The sequence below is a fragment of the Lynx canadensis genome, chromosome A1 (genome assembly GCF_007474595.2).
Source record: "Lynx canadensis isolate LIC74 chromosome A1, mLynCan4.pri.v2, whole genome shotgun sequence".
In the NCBI taxonomy this organism is placed as follows: Eukaryota; Metazoa; Chordata; class Mammalia; order Carnivora; family Felidae; genus Lynx; species Lynx canadensis.
In genome coordinates this window covers 1,792,679-1,807,994 of record NC_044303.2, presented here as the reverse complement: position 1 = coordinate 1,807,994, position 15,316 = coordinate 1,792,679, and the positions used below count along the sequence as shown (strand labels likewise).

The following is a 15,316-nucleotide window of genomic DNA, read 5'->3' as shown; positions in this document are numbered from 1 at the left end:
ATACCTACACTACTTTTGCATTAACATTGTAGTATATGAGTATTCCATTTTGTCTGCATCCTTACCAACATTTGTTTCTGTTTTTTTGTTTATAACCATCTTGTTTCATACAAAGTGGTATCTTGTGGTGGCTAAGAATTGCCTTACCCTATTGATAAATGCTATTGAGCATCATTTCATTTGTTTTTGTTTTTGTTTTTGTTTTTGTTTTGGTCATTTGTGTATCTTTAAAGAAATATCTGTTTAGATCCTTTGTTCATTTTTAAATTGAGTTAGTATTTTTTTTTTAATCTTTGAGTTGTAAGAGTCCTGTATATATTATTAAAATCTAAAGTAAGTCTCCTATTTTGTTGGTTGTCTTTTTTACTTTATTGGTAATGGCCTTTGAAACACAGAAATTTTTTAATTTTGATGATGTCTGATTTATCTGTTTTTCTTTTGTTTCTGCTTTTGGATATATTTATAAGACAGCTCTGTATATAACTTAAGGTCAGAAAGATTTTTTTTAATTTTATTTTTTTAAATTTATATCCAAATTAGCATACAGTGCAACAATGATTTCAGGAGTAGTTTACTTAATTCCCCTTACCTATTTAGCCCATCCCCCTCCCCGCCACTCCCTCCAGTGACCCTCTGTTTGCTCTCCATATTTATGAGTCTCTTTTGTTTTGTTCCCCTCCCTGTTTTGATATTATTTTTGTTTCCCTTCCCATATGTTCATCTGTTTTGTCTCTTCTTGACATCTGTTAAGTCCTCATATGAGTGAAGTCATATGATTTTTGCCTTTCTCTGACTAATTTCACTTAGCATAATACCCTCCAGTTCCATCCACGTAGTTGCAAATGGCAAGATTTCATTCTTTTTGAGTGCCGAGTAATACTCCATTGTGTGTATGTATGTATGTGTGTATATATATTATATATGTTCAGTATACTATATATATATTATATGTATGTACGTACACATGTATATTTTATATATATTTACATATATATATTTACATATACACACACACACACACACACACACACCCACCACATCTTCTTTATCCATTCATCCATCGATGGACATTTGGGCTCTTTCCTTACTTTGGCTATTGTCGATAGTGCTGCTATAAACACGGGGGTGCCTGTGTCCCTTCGAAACAGCACACCTGTATCCCTTGGGTAAATACCTAGTAGTGCAATTGCTGGGTCGTAGGGTAGTTCGACTTTCAGCTTTTTGAGGAACCTCCATACTGTTTTCCAGAGCGGCTGCACCAGCTTGTATTCCCAAGACAGATTTTTTTTAAATAGACTTTTTGAAGAGGAATTTTAGTTTCATAGCACTATTGAGCAGAAGGTAGAGATTTCCCGTATCCTTCTTTCCCCCTAAGTTTTAGCAGTAATGGCTCCACATGCATTTGCAGGTTTTTGTGTGAACAGAAATTTTCAGCTCCTTTATGTAAATGCCCAGGAGCACAATTGCTGGATTGTTTGGTAAGAGTATGTTTAGTTTTATACGAAACTGCCAAACTGACCTCAAAAGTGGCTGCACGGTTCTGCACTCCCACCAGCAAGGAATGAGTGTTCCTTCAGCCGCACGTCCTTGTAAGCATTTGGTGTTGTCTGTTCTAGATTTTGGCCAAAGGGGTAGGTTGTACTGGTATCTTACTGTTGTTTTAATTTGCATATATCCCTGGTGACCACGACGTGGAGCATCTTTCCACGTGCTTACTGCCATCTGTATATCTTTGGTGACGTGTCTGGTAAGGTCTGGCCCGTTTTTTCAACCAGGCTGTTTTTCTTATTGTTGAACTTTAAAGGTTTTTGTGGGTTTGGGATAGTATAATAGTCTTTTACCAGAAATATCTTTTGCAAATATATTCGACTAATCTGTGGCTTACTGTCTTATTCTGTTAACATTTCCTTCACAGAGCAGAAGTTTTTAATTTTAATGAAGCTCATCCTACCATTTTTTTCTGTCCTGGATCATGACTTTGGTATTGTATCTAAAAGGGCATTGTCAAGTCATCGTTCGTCTAGATTTTCTCCTATATTCTAGGAGTTTTAGTTTTGTGTTTTACATTTCGGTCTGTGATGCGTTTTGAGTAAATTTTTGTAAAGGGTGTAAGGTTTGTGTCTAAATTTGCTTTTGTTTTTTTGTTTTTTTTTGCATTAAAGGTCCAGTTGTTCAAACATTATTTGTTGAAAAGACTGTCTTTACCCCATTGTATTACCTTTGCCCCTTTATTAAAGATTATTTGACTATATTTATGTGGGTCTGTTTCTAATCTCTTTATCTGTTCCATTTATCTATTTGTCCATTCTTTTTCCAATACCACACTGTCTTAATTATTGTAGCTTTATAGTAAGTTGGATTGTGTCAATCCTCTGACTTTGTCCTTGTCCTTTATTTTTAGAATGCGGGAGCAAAGGAGAAGGGAGTTGGAGAGAGAGAGAGAGAGAGAGAGAGAGAGAGAGAGAGAAAGAGAGAGAGAGAGAGAGAATATGAATCTCAAGCACACTTAGCATAGAACCCAATGTGGGGCTCGATCCCATGACCCTGGGATCATGACCTGATCTGAAATTAAGAGTTGGGATGCTCAACCAACTGAGCCACCCAGGCGCCCTAACTTTATTCTTGTTCTTAAGGTCACAAAGGTTTAATCTTGTATTTTCTTCTAAGAGTTTTATGGTTTTTTAGCCCATACAGTTAGGTCAGTCATACATTAGGTCTGTCATCATTTTAAGTTAGTTTTTGTATATGGTGAAAGGTGAAGATCCAGTTTCATTTTTTTGCTGAATATCCTGTTGTTCCTGTATCATTTGTTGAAAAGAAAGTATTTTCCAGTTGTAAATGTGACAGTATGTTTCTGGCTCCTTGTTTCTGTTCCGTTGGTCTTTATGTCTTACTGTGCCACTGCCACAGTGTCTTGATTATTATAGCTTTGTAGTAAGTTTTGAAATCAGGAAGTGTGAGTCCTCTAACTTTGTTCTTTTTTTGAAGATTATTTTATCTTCTCTGTGTCCCTTGCATTTCCATATGAAATTTAGGATCAGTTTATCAGTTTCTGCAGGAAAGGCAGCTGGGATTTTGATATAGGTATTGTGCTAAATCTGTAGATGAATTTTGGGAGTATTGTCATGTTAACATTATTAAATTTTCTGGTCCATGAACATGGGATATCTTTCCGTTTATTTAGATCTTTAACTTCTTCCAACAATATTTTATAGTTTTTGGAGTAGAACGTTTGGAATTCTTTTGTCAACTTCATTCATGTATATTTTATTCTTTTTAATTCAATTATAAATGGAGTTGATTTTAAAATTATTTTCATATTCATTGTTAGTACATAGGAATACAGTTTAAAATTTGTTTCTAATGTTTATTTGTTTATTTTTGAGAGAGAGAGAGAGAGAGTGAGCGAGCGAGCAGGGGAAGGGCAAGGAGAGAGGGAGACACAGAATCCGAAGCAGGCTCTAGGCTCTGAGCTGTCAGCACAGAGCCCGAAGCGGGGCTTGAACTCAAGGACCGCAAGATCATGACCTGAGCCGAAGTTGGACATTTAACCACTGAGCCACCCAGGCGCCCCTAGAAATACATTTTTAATGTTAATCTTGTACTATGTAATGTTGCTGAATTTGTTTATTAGCTCAAATATCATGTTTAGTGGATTAAAAATAGTATTATATATACAGTGTCACCTGCAAACCCTTATTTTTATTCAGGACTTATTATATTTAGGTTTTACATGTGTAGAAGGTGATTTATGAAAGTGTCCTCCACCCCGGGCTGGTGGAGCAACGTATACTAGGCTCCTGGGTTGTGGTAGATGTTAGAATCACCCCCTGCCCATTGAGCTAATCATAATTACTCAGCCATTGTGCCCCGATCTCAGTCTGCTGAAGGAAACTGAGACAGAATCCACCTGCTTTTCATTCTGTTGCAGATCACTACTGTCCAAAGAAAGTGTCCCCAGTCCTGTGATCCTCTGTCATGGGATCATCCCAATTGAAAAACAGGCTCTACAGTCCTGGGTGGTTTGATTTCTGCCTCTTTCTCAAAACTCTTGTTTGCTCATTTGGTGAAGCTGTTCTCTCAGGCCGTTTCCTTTCTGCCACGGCACCTTCCCACGTGGGTTTTTCCGCCTGGACCCCTCCCCTTCGCCTGATCACCTCCTAAGTGTGCCGCAGTTGTGTACCTTGAATCAGGTTTCTTTTGCTGTGGTTTCTCATATGCGTGTTATGTGTGATTTTCTCCTCTTGGCTCACTTCTCAGCTGTAAGTTTTCATTTGTAGCTTATTTGAGTAAATCTGTTTACTCATTTAGAAGTTCATGAGAACATGGGTCATGTTTTTTGTTCACTGTGTTGTTTCAGCACCTTGCACAGTCTGGCATGTAGTAATAGATGCTTAGCAAATATATGTTATTTAATTATTGAGGTAAGGTGATTTGATTCTGAAGTGTTATTTCAGTTCTTGGATGTCTGTTTTTGCTGCTAAGATTGTTTAGCTAGTGGTTCACCTGGTGTCCATAAATGCTTAAGGGTTTTGGCAATGCTAATCATAAATGACAGTATCATTTGTAATAAGAATGTTTGGCAGGTATGTTTGGTATGTTGGCTTTAATACTTCTTGTTTTAGTTTGGTTACACTGCCTTTTATTGATATTCTATTTTTGTGGATCTGATTTGGTTTTGATAAAAAAAAATTTCAACTCTGTCTCTTGGGTAAAGCTAACTGGATCATAAAATAGTAATGGGATATAGAAGCCTTCACCTAAATTAGGATTTCCAGTAAAGCCGATGTTACTATTTGCAGGGAAGGCTTGGGAAAACATTCAGGTGAGGTCAGTTCTCCTTTATTTCAAAGGACTTTTGGTTACTTGGACTGAATGCTGTCTCGCTAAGCCTGGGCTCATTGGTTCTGTGTTGTGCCAGAAAGAGAAATAACCGTTTTTGTTGTTAGAAGAATTTATAGTGACAGGGGTTAAATATTTAAGAAGAAAAACTTGGCTTCCCTTTGCTTCTGGAGCTTGGTTTTACAAATGAGGTAGCTTAAAAAGAATATGGGAAGATGGAGAAATGAAGGTTTTTATCACTTTTGTAAAACGTTCATTGTTGCCACAGGATCTTCCTATGTCATGAAGTATTTGTAAGAAAAGGCTGTGGGATTTTCAGACTCTCTGCAGTTGCTTGAGGATGACTCGCAGTTACTGTATAACTCATCGACTTTTTACAGTCTGCCAGCGCCACAAGACGATACCCTTACTAAAGATGTTAGACCAACAAGAACTTATTTGCATACATAAGGACCCGTGTATTTCCAAAGATGACTTTTCTCCTCTTATATTAAGATATGTGCTTACTGATAATACCGTTTGTTGTTTCAAACCTCAAGACTTGTTGCTCGGGACTCCGGTGACTCTCCGTAGCAGGGTGGGATTCGATTCTGTCCTTCTGGGTCTTAGCCTAGTGTGTTTGTCTCTGGTCATATAGTTATAAAATAGGACAGGTGGTACATTTATATGCCTTTGAGTTCTTAGAATTTGCTGAGCTTTCCCTAAGAGAATTTTAGAGCTCGATAGGATCGTTGTGAAGAGAGGGTAGAGAACATAGAGTTAATACTTCACTGTTCTGAGGTGCAGTTGAATTTACATCTGACTACAGCTGATTTTCTAGAGGGTTAAGATAGTGTTGAGCTTAGATGACTGCTTGGGTTTTAGCACTTCAGAATTTGAACCCTTGCGGGCTTCTATTTGGTACAGTGACAGAGACATCATTGTCCTGTAACTCGTGATTTTTGAATCTGGTGAAAGTATGGGAAGGTAAAGTAAGATTAGATGTGGATGACAGATTTTTGAAAAGACATAGGATCATTAAAAGACTGAAAGCAGCTCTCTGTATGGCTGTCTTACTGCACTTTATTTTCTTTGGTTACAAATGAATTATTCTGATACAAAATATAAATTATTGGGGCGCCTGGGTGGCTCAGTGGGTTAAGCGTCCGACTTCGGCTCAGCTCATGATCTCGCGGTTCGTGAGTTCAAGCCAGATTCTGTGTCTCCCTCTCTCTCTCTGACCCTCCCCCATTCATGCTCTCTCTCTGTCTCAAAAATAAAAATAAAAATAAACGTTGAAAAAAAAAATTTTTTTAAATATAAATTACTTGAGTTCAGTATTTATTGTAGATAAATGTTTAAAGCCATAGCCCAAGAAGATTCTCGATTTAGAATCTGATGCAGATTTTGGTAAATGATAGCTGTTTAACCAGTATCAATCTGTTGTGACTTATACGTCTTGTAAAATCTGACAGGCGTATAAAATGTATGATGAATGATTAATTAGTAAATAATCATTTCATTGTCAGACTTTTCTTTCATTAGTGACACATTTGGATAAAAAAGATAAAGCAGTATAATATTTAGATATTATGACACGTTAATGTAGTGGTATAAATCGAAACTTTTGAAAAGGAAACTTGTTTTTGAAAGAAACTTTTGCTTTACTTAAACTTGACATCATTTTAAATTGTTGTCTTAAGAATAGAAATGCTAGATAGATCTCTGAATTTTAGAGGTAGTCTTTGTTTTGTTTTTAAAGTAAGCTACACTATGAATTATCTGGAGAAGTGATGTTTTGGGGTGTCATGTATGTATATATATATACATATATATATATATATGTATATATATATACATATACATACACACACAGAGAAATAGTGAATTGGCAGTAACAAATTAAAAATTGAAATACCTGAATTTTTTACATTTTGAGTGTACAGATGTGGTCCAGATCTGTATATGACTGTTCTTTTCACACTGTGATGTGCTTCTCACTTTTTTTTTTTAATTGCAAAGTAATACTTGTACATCCATAGTAACAGTATTTCAAGTACTCGGAAGGACCCTCAGAGCCTCTCATTCAAAGGCAAGCACTTCAGCAGCTCACAGCACAGTCTGCCACCTAAAACATGTCTTTCTTGTCTGAATAGCTCTGTTCTTAAAAATTTGCTCCATCCATTATTATGACACTGCTTTGTTTTTGCTTTGTTTTTGTTTTGTTTTGTTTTCAAGTTTTTATTAAAATGCTTTTGGGAATGGTCACATGGATACATGTGGTTGTATCTTACTGTACCAAGGGGAGTATATGTGCACTTTTATTATGATGAAATGGTGTTAGTGGCTGTGCTGGGCTGACTTAAAAGAGAAGGTAGTTAAGTTTGCAGTGTTGTAGAGGAATTCTTCAAAGAACAGTTAGGGTAACCTCTTAGCAAAGTGTGTTATAAATGAGCTTTCTAGTAGAAGGCAAATATCATGCCAGAGATAAAAGTCCCTTCTAGGTTTGGAGTTGGAAAACAAAACTCAAATGAAATTTAAAATAACTGGGGGGAAAGGTATTTCCTGACAGGTGTCAGATATTAACCTCACAGATCTCCATGTGCTGTTAGCAAAATGTAAGGAATTAACATCATTTAAAAAATACGCTGATTGTCAGCTTTTAGAGCAAATTTGGCCATACATACGAGGCACCAGGAAAAGTATGCTTAAAACAGACCAAGATCAGGGAAGCTGAAACCAGGATTTTTAAAAAATTAAATATTTGAAGATTATTTCGAACCCTATGTTTAGGTGAGCAATTGCAATTATGTCCATTTCATACCTGGAGAAAGCCCTCCCTTGAATGTATGTCTTTCCATTTTCTCTTAATATAAATCTTTGATATCCAAAAGAATTTATGGAGCATATACATTTTCTAAATCAAGGGTAGAAAAGAGAATTAAACAAGTATCTTGGTTTAGGTTTTGTTTCCTTTTGCAATACTTACTAATCTTTGAAGTTTTCACCTTCCACTCACTGAAGAACAGTGGCCAACCCCTTGTCGACTAGAACTGGCCTAGTTAGGATATGGGAGATTCTTTACCCTCTTGGAATGAGATTTGCCTTATTTCCAAGACTAGCAAACTCCGTAGGTATTGCTCCCTTTACTTCTGCCAGTATTCTCCCTCTGTGCTTAAACTGTCTGTGTAGCGTTCTTCGGGGTTATAGATTTTAACTTTCTCTGGCAGTTGACCAGCACCTGAAGTATTTGCCTTTCTTAGAGCAGCTTGCGTTTGCTGGCTGCCTGGGTGGCTGTATTGACAAGAAAATGGGCAAATGGTCTCCTTTGAGACTAACCACTTTACTATGGTTATGTGAATGTGTCTCATATCCCCCTAACTTAAAAAGAAATCTATACCTTATGTAAGCATATAAAGTATTAATAAATTGTTATTTTTCTCGGTGAAAATATTTAGTAAAATTATACACGTGTATTTAGTTTGTTAGATCTGGATATTCAACAAAATAACAATTTGTTACCATTTTAATGTAAGATTGCAAACTCCTAAAAAATTGGAACTGGATTGTCACGATTTTCTTTATGCATCTCTGCTCAACATAGTACTTAGCATAAGTAATAAATATTTTCCATTAATGAACAGTATATATCAAAATCATTACCTTTTTATTAATAAAACGGGACATTGAAATTTAAGGGGAATAAAACTGGAAAAGATGACGTGAAATCGGTTTTATGAAGCGCAAAGAATTTATTGCCTTACTCAGGTACTTTATTTCCTATGCTCAAGCCTCCTCCTTTTTTTATGCTCCAGCCTTTTATTGTGGAAAATTTCAAAGATGTACAAAAATAAATATCCAGCTTCAACAGCTTTAAATTCTTGTTTCATCTGTACTCTTCCGTCCTTAGATAATTGTGAAGCAAATCCTAGACATTATGTGGTTTCATCCACGAATATTTCATTTTGTTTCTCTAAAAGATAATCAAGCCTTTGTTTTTAGACATGTTAAATAAAATACGTAGTATTCAGCCCGCATATTCTGAGTGCACAACACACTGTGAATAACGTGAGACCAAAATAGGTGCCTGGTGAGAAAGTGAAATCATTTTAATAACTATTGACACACTAAAGCTTAGCATTTGTGGGCTGATTTTTTTTTTTCCGTCTTTTCAAAACCCAGGCTTACTCCATTCCCAGTTCTAATAGTTCTTCTTGTGGCTTCCAACCCGTTCCCTGCACCTCCACAAGGTGGCAGATGAAGGAAGAGAAAATGAAATTTAAGTGACTCTGACTTGAGTTTCACTTTTATTCATCAGTCAGATGGAGTTGCAGAACGTTTTTGGAGCAGAAATATTTTTTCAGAAACAAGCAAGCAGACTTCTGAAACAATTCGCCGTTTCCCCCTTGCTCTACAGAGACAAAATATTAGATATTTCAAAAGAGAGTTAAGTAATAATCTTTTATAAAATAGTTTCCACAGCATTATCACGGTCTTTTAATATTCTCTGTTAATGATTTGGGCTTTAATGAAAATACAGCATTTGAACTTGTGTCTGATTTTTGGAAGCTGCAGTTTTGGATAACTGTTGGTGAAATTTCTCATTGAGTGATGCAAATGTTGCCTTAGTTGATGTACTTAGCTGGACATTTGTTACCAGTGCAGTGGCATAACTACTGTGTTTATGCCCAGACAGCTCTCCCTTTCCTTAAAACCTCAGTTTCTACATCAGTGTCATTGAGTGAATTATGTTCGTGCACACTTAGAAATATGTGATGGTTACTGGTTAACTTCTATATGGTGAAGATGCTATTCTATTCGGGGTACGTTTGATGTTGAAACACTTGAGCACCAGCAAAGTGGCTTTTTAGTCCATGGGAATTGTAAATGAGCACCTGTAGAGTTGTCTGTAAACTAGGTATTTGTCTGGAAGTGGTGTTTGCATAACCTAATATGTGGGAGTTTTTCTGCTTCAGTATGCTATATATTCTTGTTCTTTTTTTGTTTCCCAAGTAATATATTTCTTGTGGAAATGCTGTTTTTCCAGGTAGTCTGTTGTGAGACTCATCTTGTATATGTGGTTTGAGCTGTTTTAAGATATTGGGGGGAAATGGTGGGATAAATATGCAGAAATTGATTTTCCTTTTTTGCTTGTATTTTGACATCTGTTTTACATGCATGTTTTTCCTTCTGTTGCCACCATTAGCATCTCTGATCATCGAAGTTTTTATATCCCTGCAGCATGACATGTAGTTCTGATGAAACTGTTACCTTATATTTCTGTAGAGTTCTTTCTTTTTTTTTTTTTTTTTTTTTAAGCACTTAATGCCTTTTATTCCTAAGCTTCATGCATGAATTATGTAGCATGTGTGAAGAGGCTTAAACTGTTTCCATTACATTCTTTCTGGATGGCTCCTGTTATATTTAGGATATACTTATACTTTAGACAAAGTAAGAATGTTATTGTTGTTGACCTTGACACCAGATAACTGGGCAGACATTATATAGCTATGTTTGAATCTTCACAAAATGTGCTGTTAAAGCCAACAGAGTCCTGGCGGGAGACTCTTCTGGATAGCAGAGTTATGGAGCTGTTTTTCACAGTAAGTCTTGCTTTTCATTTCTGGTGGTGAAGGCCAAGGAAGAGTGCCACTGAAAAGAGTACATGCTTCTGTGTTTGTCCTAAGTAAAACAGGACAGGTTGCTTTTCTCCTTTAAACCCTTCTCTCCTAATCGATACATCTGCTTAAATAGAAATTACAGAGAAATGTTCTTGGTAATTTATAAAAGTGTTATAGAAGTATGAATATCTTGGAGCTGATATTCTCAGACTTTTTGATCTCAGAAGACCTTTACATTCTTAAAAATTATTGAAGACCCCGAAGAGCTTTTGTTTATGGGGATATAACTACTAATATTTACCACATTAAAATTTCAAACGAAAAAGTTTAAAAAATGATTTGTTGATTCATGTAAAAGTAGCAATGGGAGGGGCATGTGGCTTGCTCAGTCAGTGGAGCATGTGATTCTTGATCTCAGGATTGTGGGTTCAGGCGGGAAGGTTCAGGTGGGAAGATTACCCAAACCATTACATATTAACGTAAATAACATTTTAATGAACAGATAGCTGTATTTTTGGAAAAAGGAAAGTTTACTGAAGAGTGGCATTGTTTTATATTTTTGTAAAACTCTATTGTCATGCTTAACTGAAGACTGGTTCTCAGATCTGCTTCTACGTCCAGCTGGTTGTAATATTACAGGTCAAGTAACCTGGAGGAAACTCCACTGTATACATGTGTGACAGTGTGTTAGTACCAGTGTGGAAACAGTTTTGCCCTTACACACAACCTGACGTGGTCTTAGCAATGTGTCAGGATCCCTGGACGACACTCGAAGAACTGCCGTAACAGAGTAGAGTGTACTTTATGTGCTCATTTATCAGTCGTGGGTCAAGGTAGTGTTTTTGAATAGCAATTTATTTCGATTATAACTTCACATGGTCTTGTTTATTATTTGCTAGAAAGAAGTAGGCTCGGGGCACCTGGGTGGCTCAGTCTTAAGCGGCCGACTTGGGCTCAGGTCACGATCTCGCGGTTCCTGAGTTCGAGCCCCGCGTCGGGCTCTGTGCTGACAGCTTAGAGCCTGGAGCCTGCTTCGGATTCTGTGTCTCCCCCTTCCTCTGCCCTTCCCCTACTCACGCTCTGTCTCTATCAAAAAATTTTAAAAAAGAAGGCTGTACGTTCCCATGTTTGTTCATGAGGGTCCCCACTGTAATAGTCAAAGGCTGGTGAAAGAAATGTATGTGTGGAGGGGAGAGGGATGTTGATTTCCTGTTAATAGCCTAAGCACACAAGTTAGATGTAATGACTGGGGCAAAAGTCCAATAAAGACCAGTTAAGAAGAAAAAAATGGAAGCTGTTTTAATCCCAACCATTTTAGTTTCTCACCTTTTTATTCGTTTGAAAAATATTATTTACTGTCCTTACAACTGCCTTCCCTTCTCGATTGAACCATTTAAAATATTGTAGTTCTATGGTACGTATTTTAAAATACCTAGAATAAGGTTGTTCGTCCATGGTTGTATACATAAAAATGTTTTCTATAGAAATGCTGGGACTTCATTACCTTGCAGTATATTCTGTAAATCGGAGCAATGGTGACCGAAAGCATATCAGTATCAAAGAGGCAGTTGTAACTAAATTAACAGGTTCTAGCGCCTGCCGTATCTGACAGAAATTGTTTCGATACGTATCCGAGTTCACTTCTTTGTGTTGTTCGTTTGACTGAAAGAAGAGCCCATTCCAGCAGTTTCTGAAAAGGTGCAAAACTTGCTGGCGGTACTGGAAACAGCTACCCCGAATCCGAGCAGCTGTCTAGACAAAGCAGACAGCTGTTGCTGTCAGCTGTGAACCACCACACGCAGATGGCTTCTCAGCCTGAAAGTTAACCCTTTTTGCATTGTATTTTAGCAGTTTTGTGTCTGGGGCCTGGTACTTTCGTTTGAGGAATTGAGAAGCAACTTTAGTTTGTAAATTGTTACAGAGATGACAGTGAGGCTAATCTTTTTATTTCGTTCGGGTTTTGTTAAACTTATTTTCAATCGTGAGTTCGTTACCGAATAGAAAGCAGTGTTCCGTTGGTTATCCTCGTTTCTCTAGATTTGAGTATATAGACATAAATACACTATTGAACGGAATGAAAACTTTAAATATGTTGGTCACATCTGAATCGAGGAACACTCGAGGTGACATTCTGCCCCTCAGAAGTTTACAGATGTCTCAGTTTTTCTTTCTTCCACGAGGTATTGGAAAAACCACTCTGGTTAGTTTTTCCTCCTACCTTCTTGGCTGATCCTTCTTGACCTCATTTATGCTCTCTGTTTTTCTCTGCTCATTGCCAAACTGCTAGTGTTCTGTCTCAGTTCTCAACCCTGCCGACTGTATACACTCTCCTCGGACTATCTCTTCCACACGTAGGACTTCAAGTGCCACTTCTGCACCGATGACTCCTAAATCTATATTCAGCACAGGCTGCTCCAAAGTTCCAGAGCCTTATAATCCGAGTGCTTACTGGATGTTTTAATTTGGAAGGCCTACAAACATCTCAGATTCAGCATGTTCCAGTAGAATTTATCGTCTTACTGACTTGCTTCTGTTTATTCTTGTCTTGCTTCACCATTCACCTCTGTGGGTGTTCTGTTAGACTTTGCGTTTCCTTAGCCCTCTGCTTTCCCTACTCAGGTGATGAATTCAGTTTTTAATTTGTGTCACATGGTTCCGTTGCGGAAGAACTCCTTTGTAAGGGTGACATTGGAAGAAGGGCAGGAGTCTGCTGTATTACGCAAGAACTAATCATTATGTATCATGAGTTTTATGTGGTTCACATTTCAGAGAACATAAATTAAGTTTGAACAGTACATGCAGGCTCTGTGGTAGTTCTTTATTTTTATTTGATTGTATTACATCATCAGATTAGCCGTTTCACTCATCATTTCTTTTGATTCCTCACTTCTGGACCAGTCATGAATAACCATTTGGCTCTCTATTGGTGGAAAAGAAACCCTCTATTGTCCCAGATTGCATTGTATCCATTGGTTGAATGTACCCCTGGATAACATGCTTAAATGTTGATTAGGTTAGACAGCATGATGAAATTGAGTTATACTTTTCAGATAAGGAACTTAAAAATGAGTTGTGTTCAAAAGTTCATGAACTGGACAATGTAGATGATATGAATTTGCGCATTATACTTTTACTATATAAAACTTAAAGTGTAATAGAACATATTTTGGGAAACATTTGTGTTATTCTAGACCAGGGATTGGCAGACTTTTTCTGTAAAGGCCAGGTAGTAAACATTAGGCTTTGCTGGTCACCTGTTCTCTGAGGCAGCTGTTCAGCTCTGCCTTTGTAGTACAGAAGCCCTTTGTAGAGCAGAAGCAGCATAGCTGATACCTAAACAAACAAGCGGGGCAGTGTTCCTGCAAAACTTTTGTAACAGCCATCAAAATGTGGATTTTGTTTAATTGTCATATGTCTTGAGATTTTGTTATTCTTTGGTTTTGTTCTTCCCAACCATATAAATATGTAGAAACCATTCTACAGGCCATACAAACATGAGCAGGAGGCCAGATTCGGCCATCGGCTGTGGTTTTCCAGCCCCTGTTGGAGACCAAAGAGGGTGGTGTATTTCAAGTGTCTCAATGAACTTTGTAACTCTTTAGTATTTTAAATATCTTAGAGCCTTAAGAAGTTCAAGGTTTAAAGAGTAATGAAATCAATCAGTGAATAAGGGTTTATTACCTGTTTGCTGTGTACCTGGGTACCAAAAGTGTACCTGTGAATATTTATAAGAAATATTCTAACTGCAAGTAATTTATAAATGATTTCAGAGTTGAAGTGAACATAACTTGAAACAAATAGAGCACAAGTGTTTAAAATTTTGTGACATTCAGAAAGCAAAGAAATTTGTATAAGAAAAGAAGGGCTGGAGAAGTCAAATGCTTGTGGAAAATAGAAGATGGTTGCCATCAATGTGGTTGGTGGATTAAGATAAAAAATACCTATAAGTTTTTTTTTTTCCCAAGTTTATTTATTTTTGAGAGAGAGCGAGAGCACACACGAGCAAGGGAGGGGCGCAGAGAGGGAGAGAGAGAGAGAATCCCAAACGGGCTCCCTGCTGTCAGCATAGAGCCCCGACGCAGGGCTCGATCTCAGGAACTGAGATCATGACCAAGAGTCAACCACTCGGCCGACTGAGCCACCCGGATGCCCCTGTAATTTCTTTACTAAGTGTATTTTCCTTAATTATGATTAATTGTGTCAGATTTAAGCAATGAAACGTCTTTAAAATCTGAGAATATTAATAACAGTGTAAAATTAGGGAGCAGTAATTGATGTCCTTCAAACAGAATACTGTGTACGAGGTGTTTCACATCAGTGTTGCATCACTGATATAAAATCTAGATGAGGCTTAAAGTGGACTAAGTAAAATTAAAAAAACGTTTAGCCCTTACTCATAGCAGTGTGTACAGGATAAAATGAGATTCAGACAAATTGTGGCAATGTTAGAGTTAATGCAAGAGTGTGCTTATATACTAGTTGAGTGAGTGAGTGTCTGGTGATGGAAAGGTAAATTGCTTTTCTAAGTGTACAACTGTTTACTTCTACTAAAGCAGCATCTATATACTCCTGATTGAACTTGTCTGCTAACTTTAGCAAGAAGCTGTAGCTAGGCATAGTTAGCATAATACAGATGACTGTCGTCGTTGCTGTTTTTAGAAGAAGGCAGTATGTCTGACTGGCTGGCATCTGTTTCTCTCTTTGTCATAACATCCTGGAGACAGTTCAATTTTCAAAATGTAGGTAGCCCTCAGTTAAAAATTACTCGATATGTTTAAAAAATCATGGCCTGTAATGTAAAGTGGACTGAGGGGCAATTTTCAAATTTAGTTAGGTTCAGGAATTAATTTTCTAGAAATAACTAGCTACAGTGA

At 37.2% G+C, this 15,316-nt stretch overlaps 1 protein-coding gene across 4 annotated transcripts in view; it reads left to right on the top strand.

Annotated features, from left to right (window-relative positions):
- Positions 1–15,316, top strand: part of XPO4 (exportin 4) — a 113,857-nt gene that overhangs the window by 62,385 nt on the left and 36,156 nt on the right. For all 4 annotated transcript variants that reach the window (XM_030307578.1, XM_030307554.1, XM_032591784.1 and 1 more), the window contains one exon: positions 10,312–10,424. In XM_030307578.1, the coding sequence (XP_030163438.1) occupies positions 10,312–10,424 (113 nt within the window). The remainder of the gene's footprint in view (positions 1–10,311; positions 10,425–15,316) is intronic.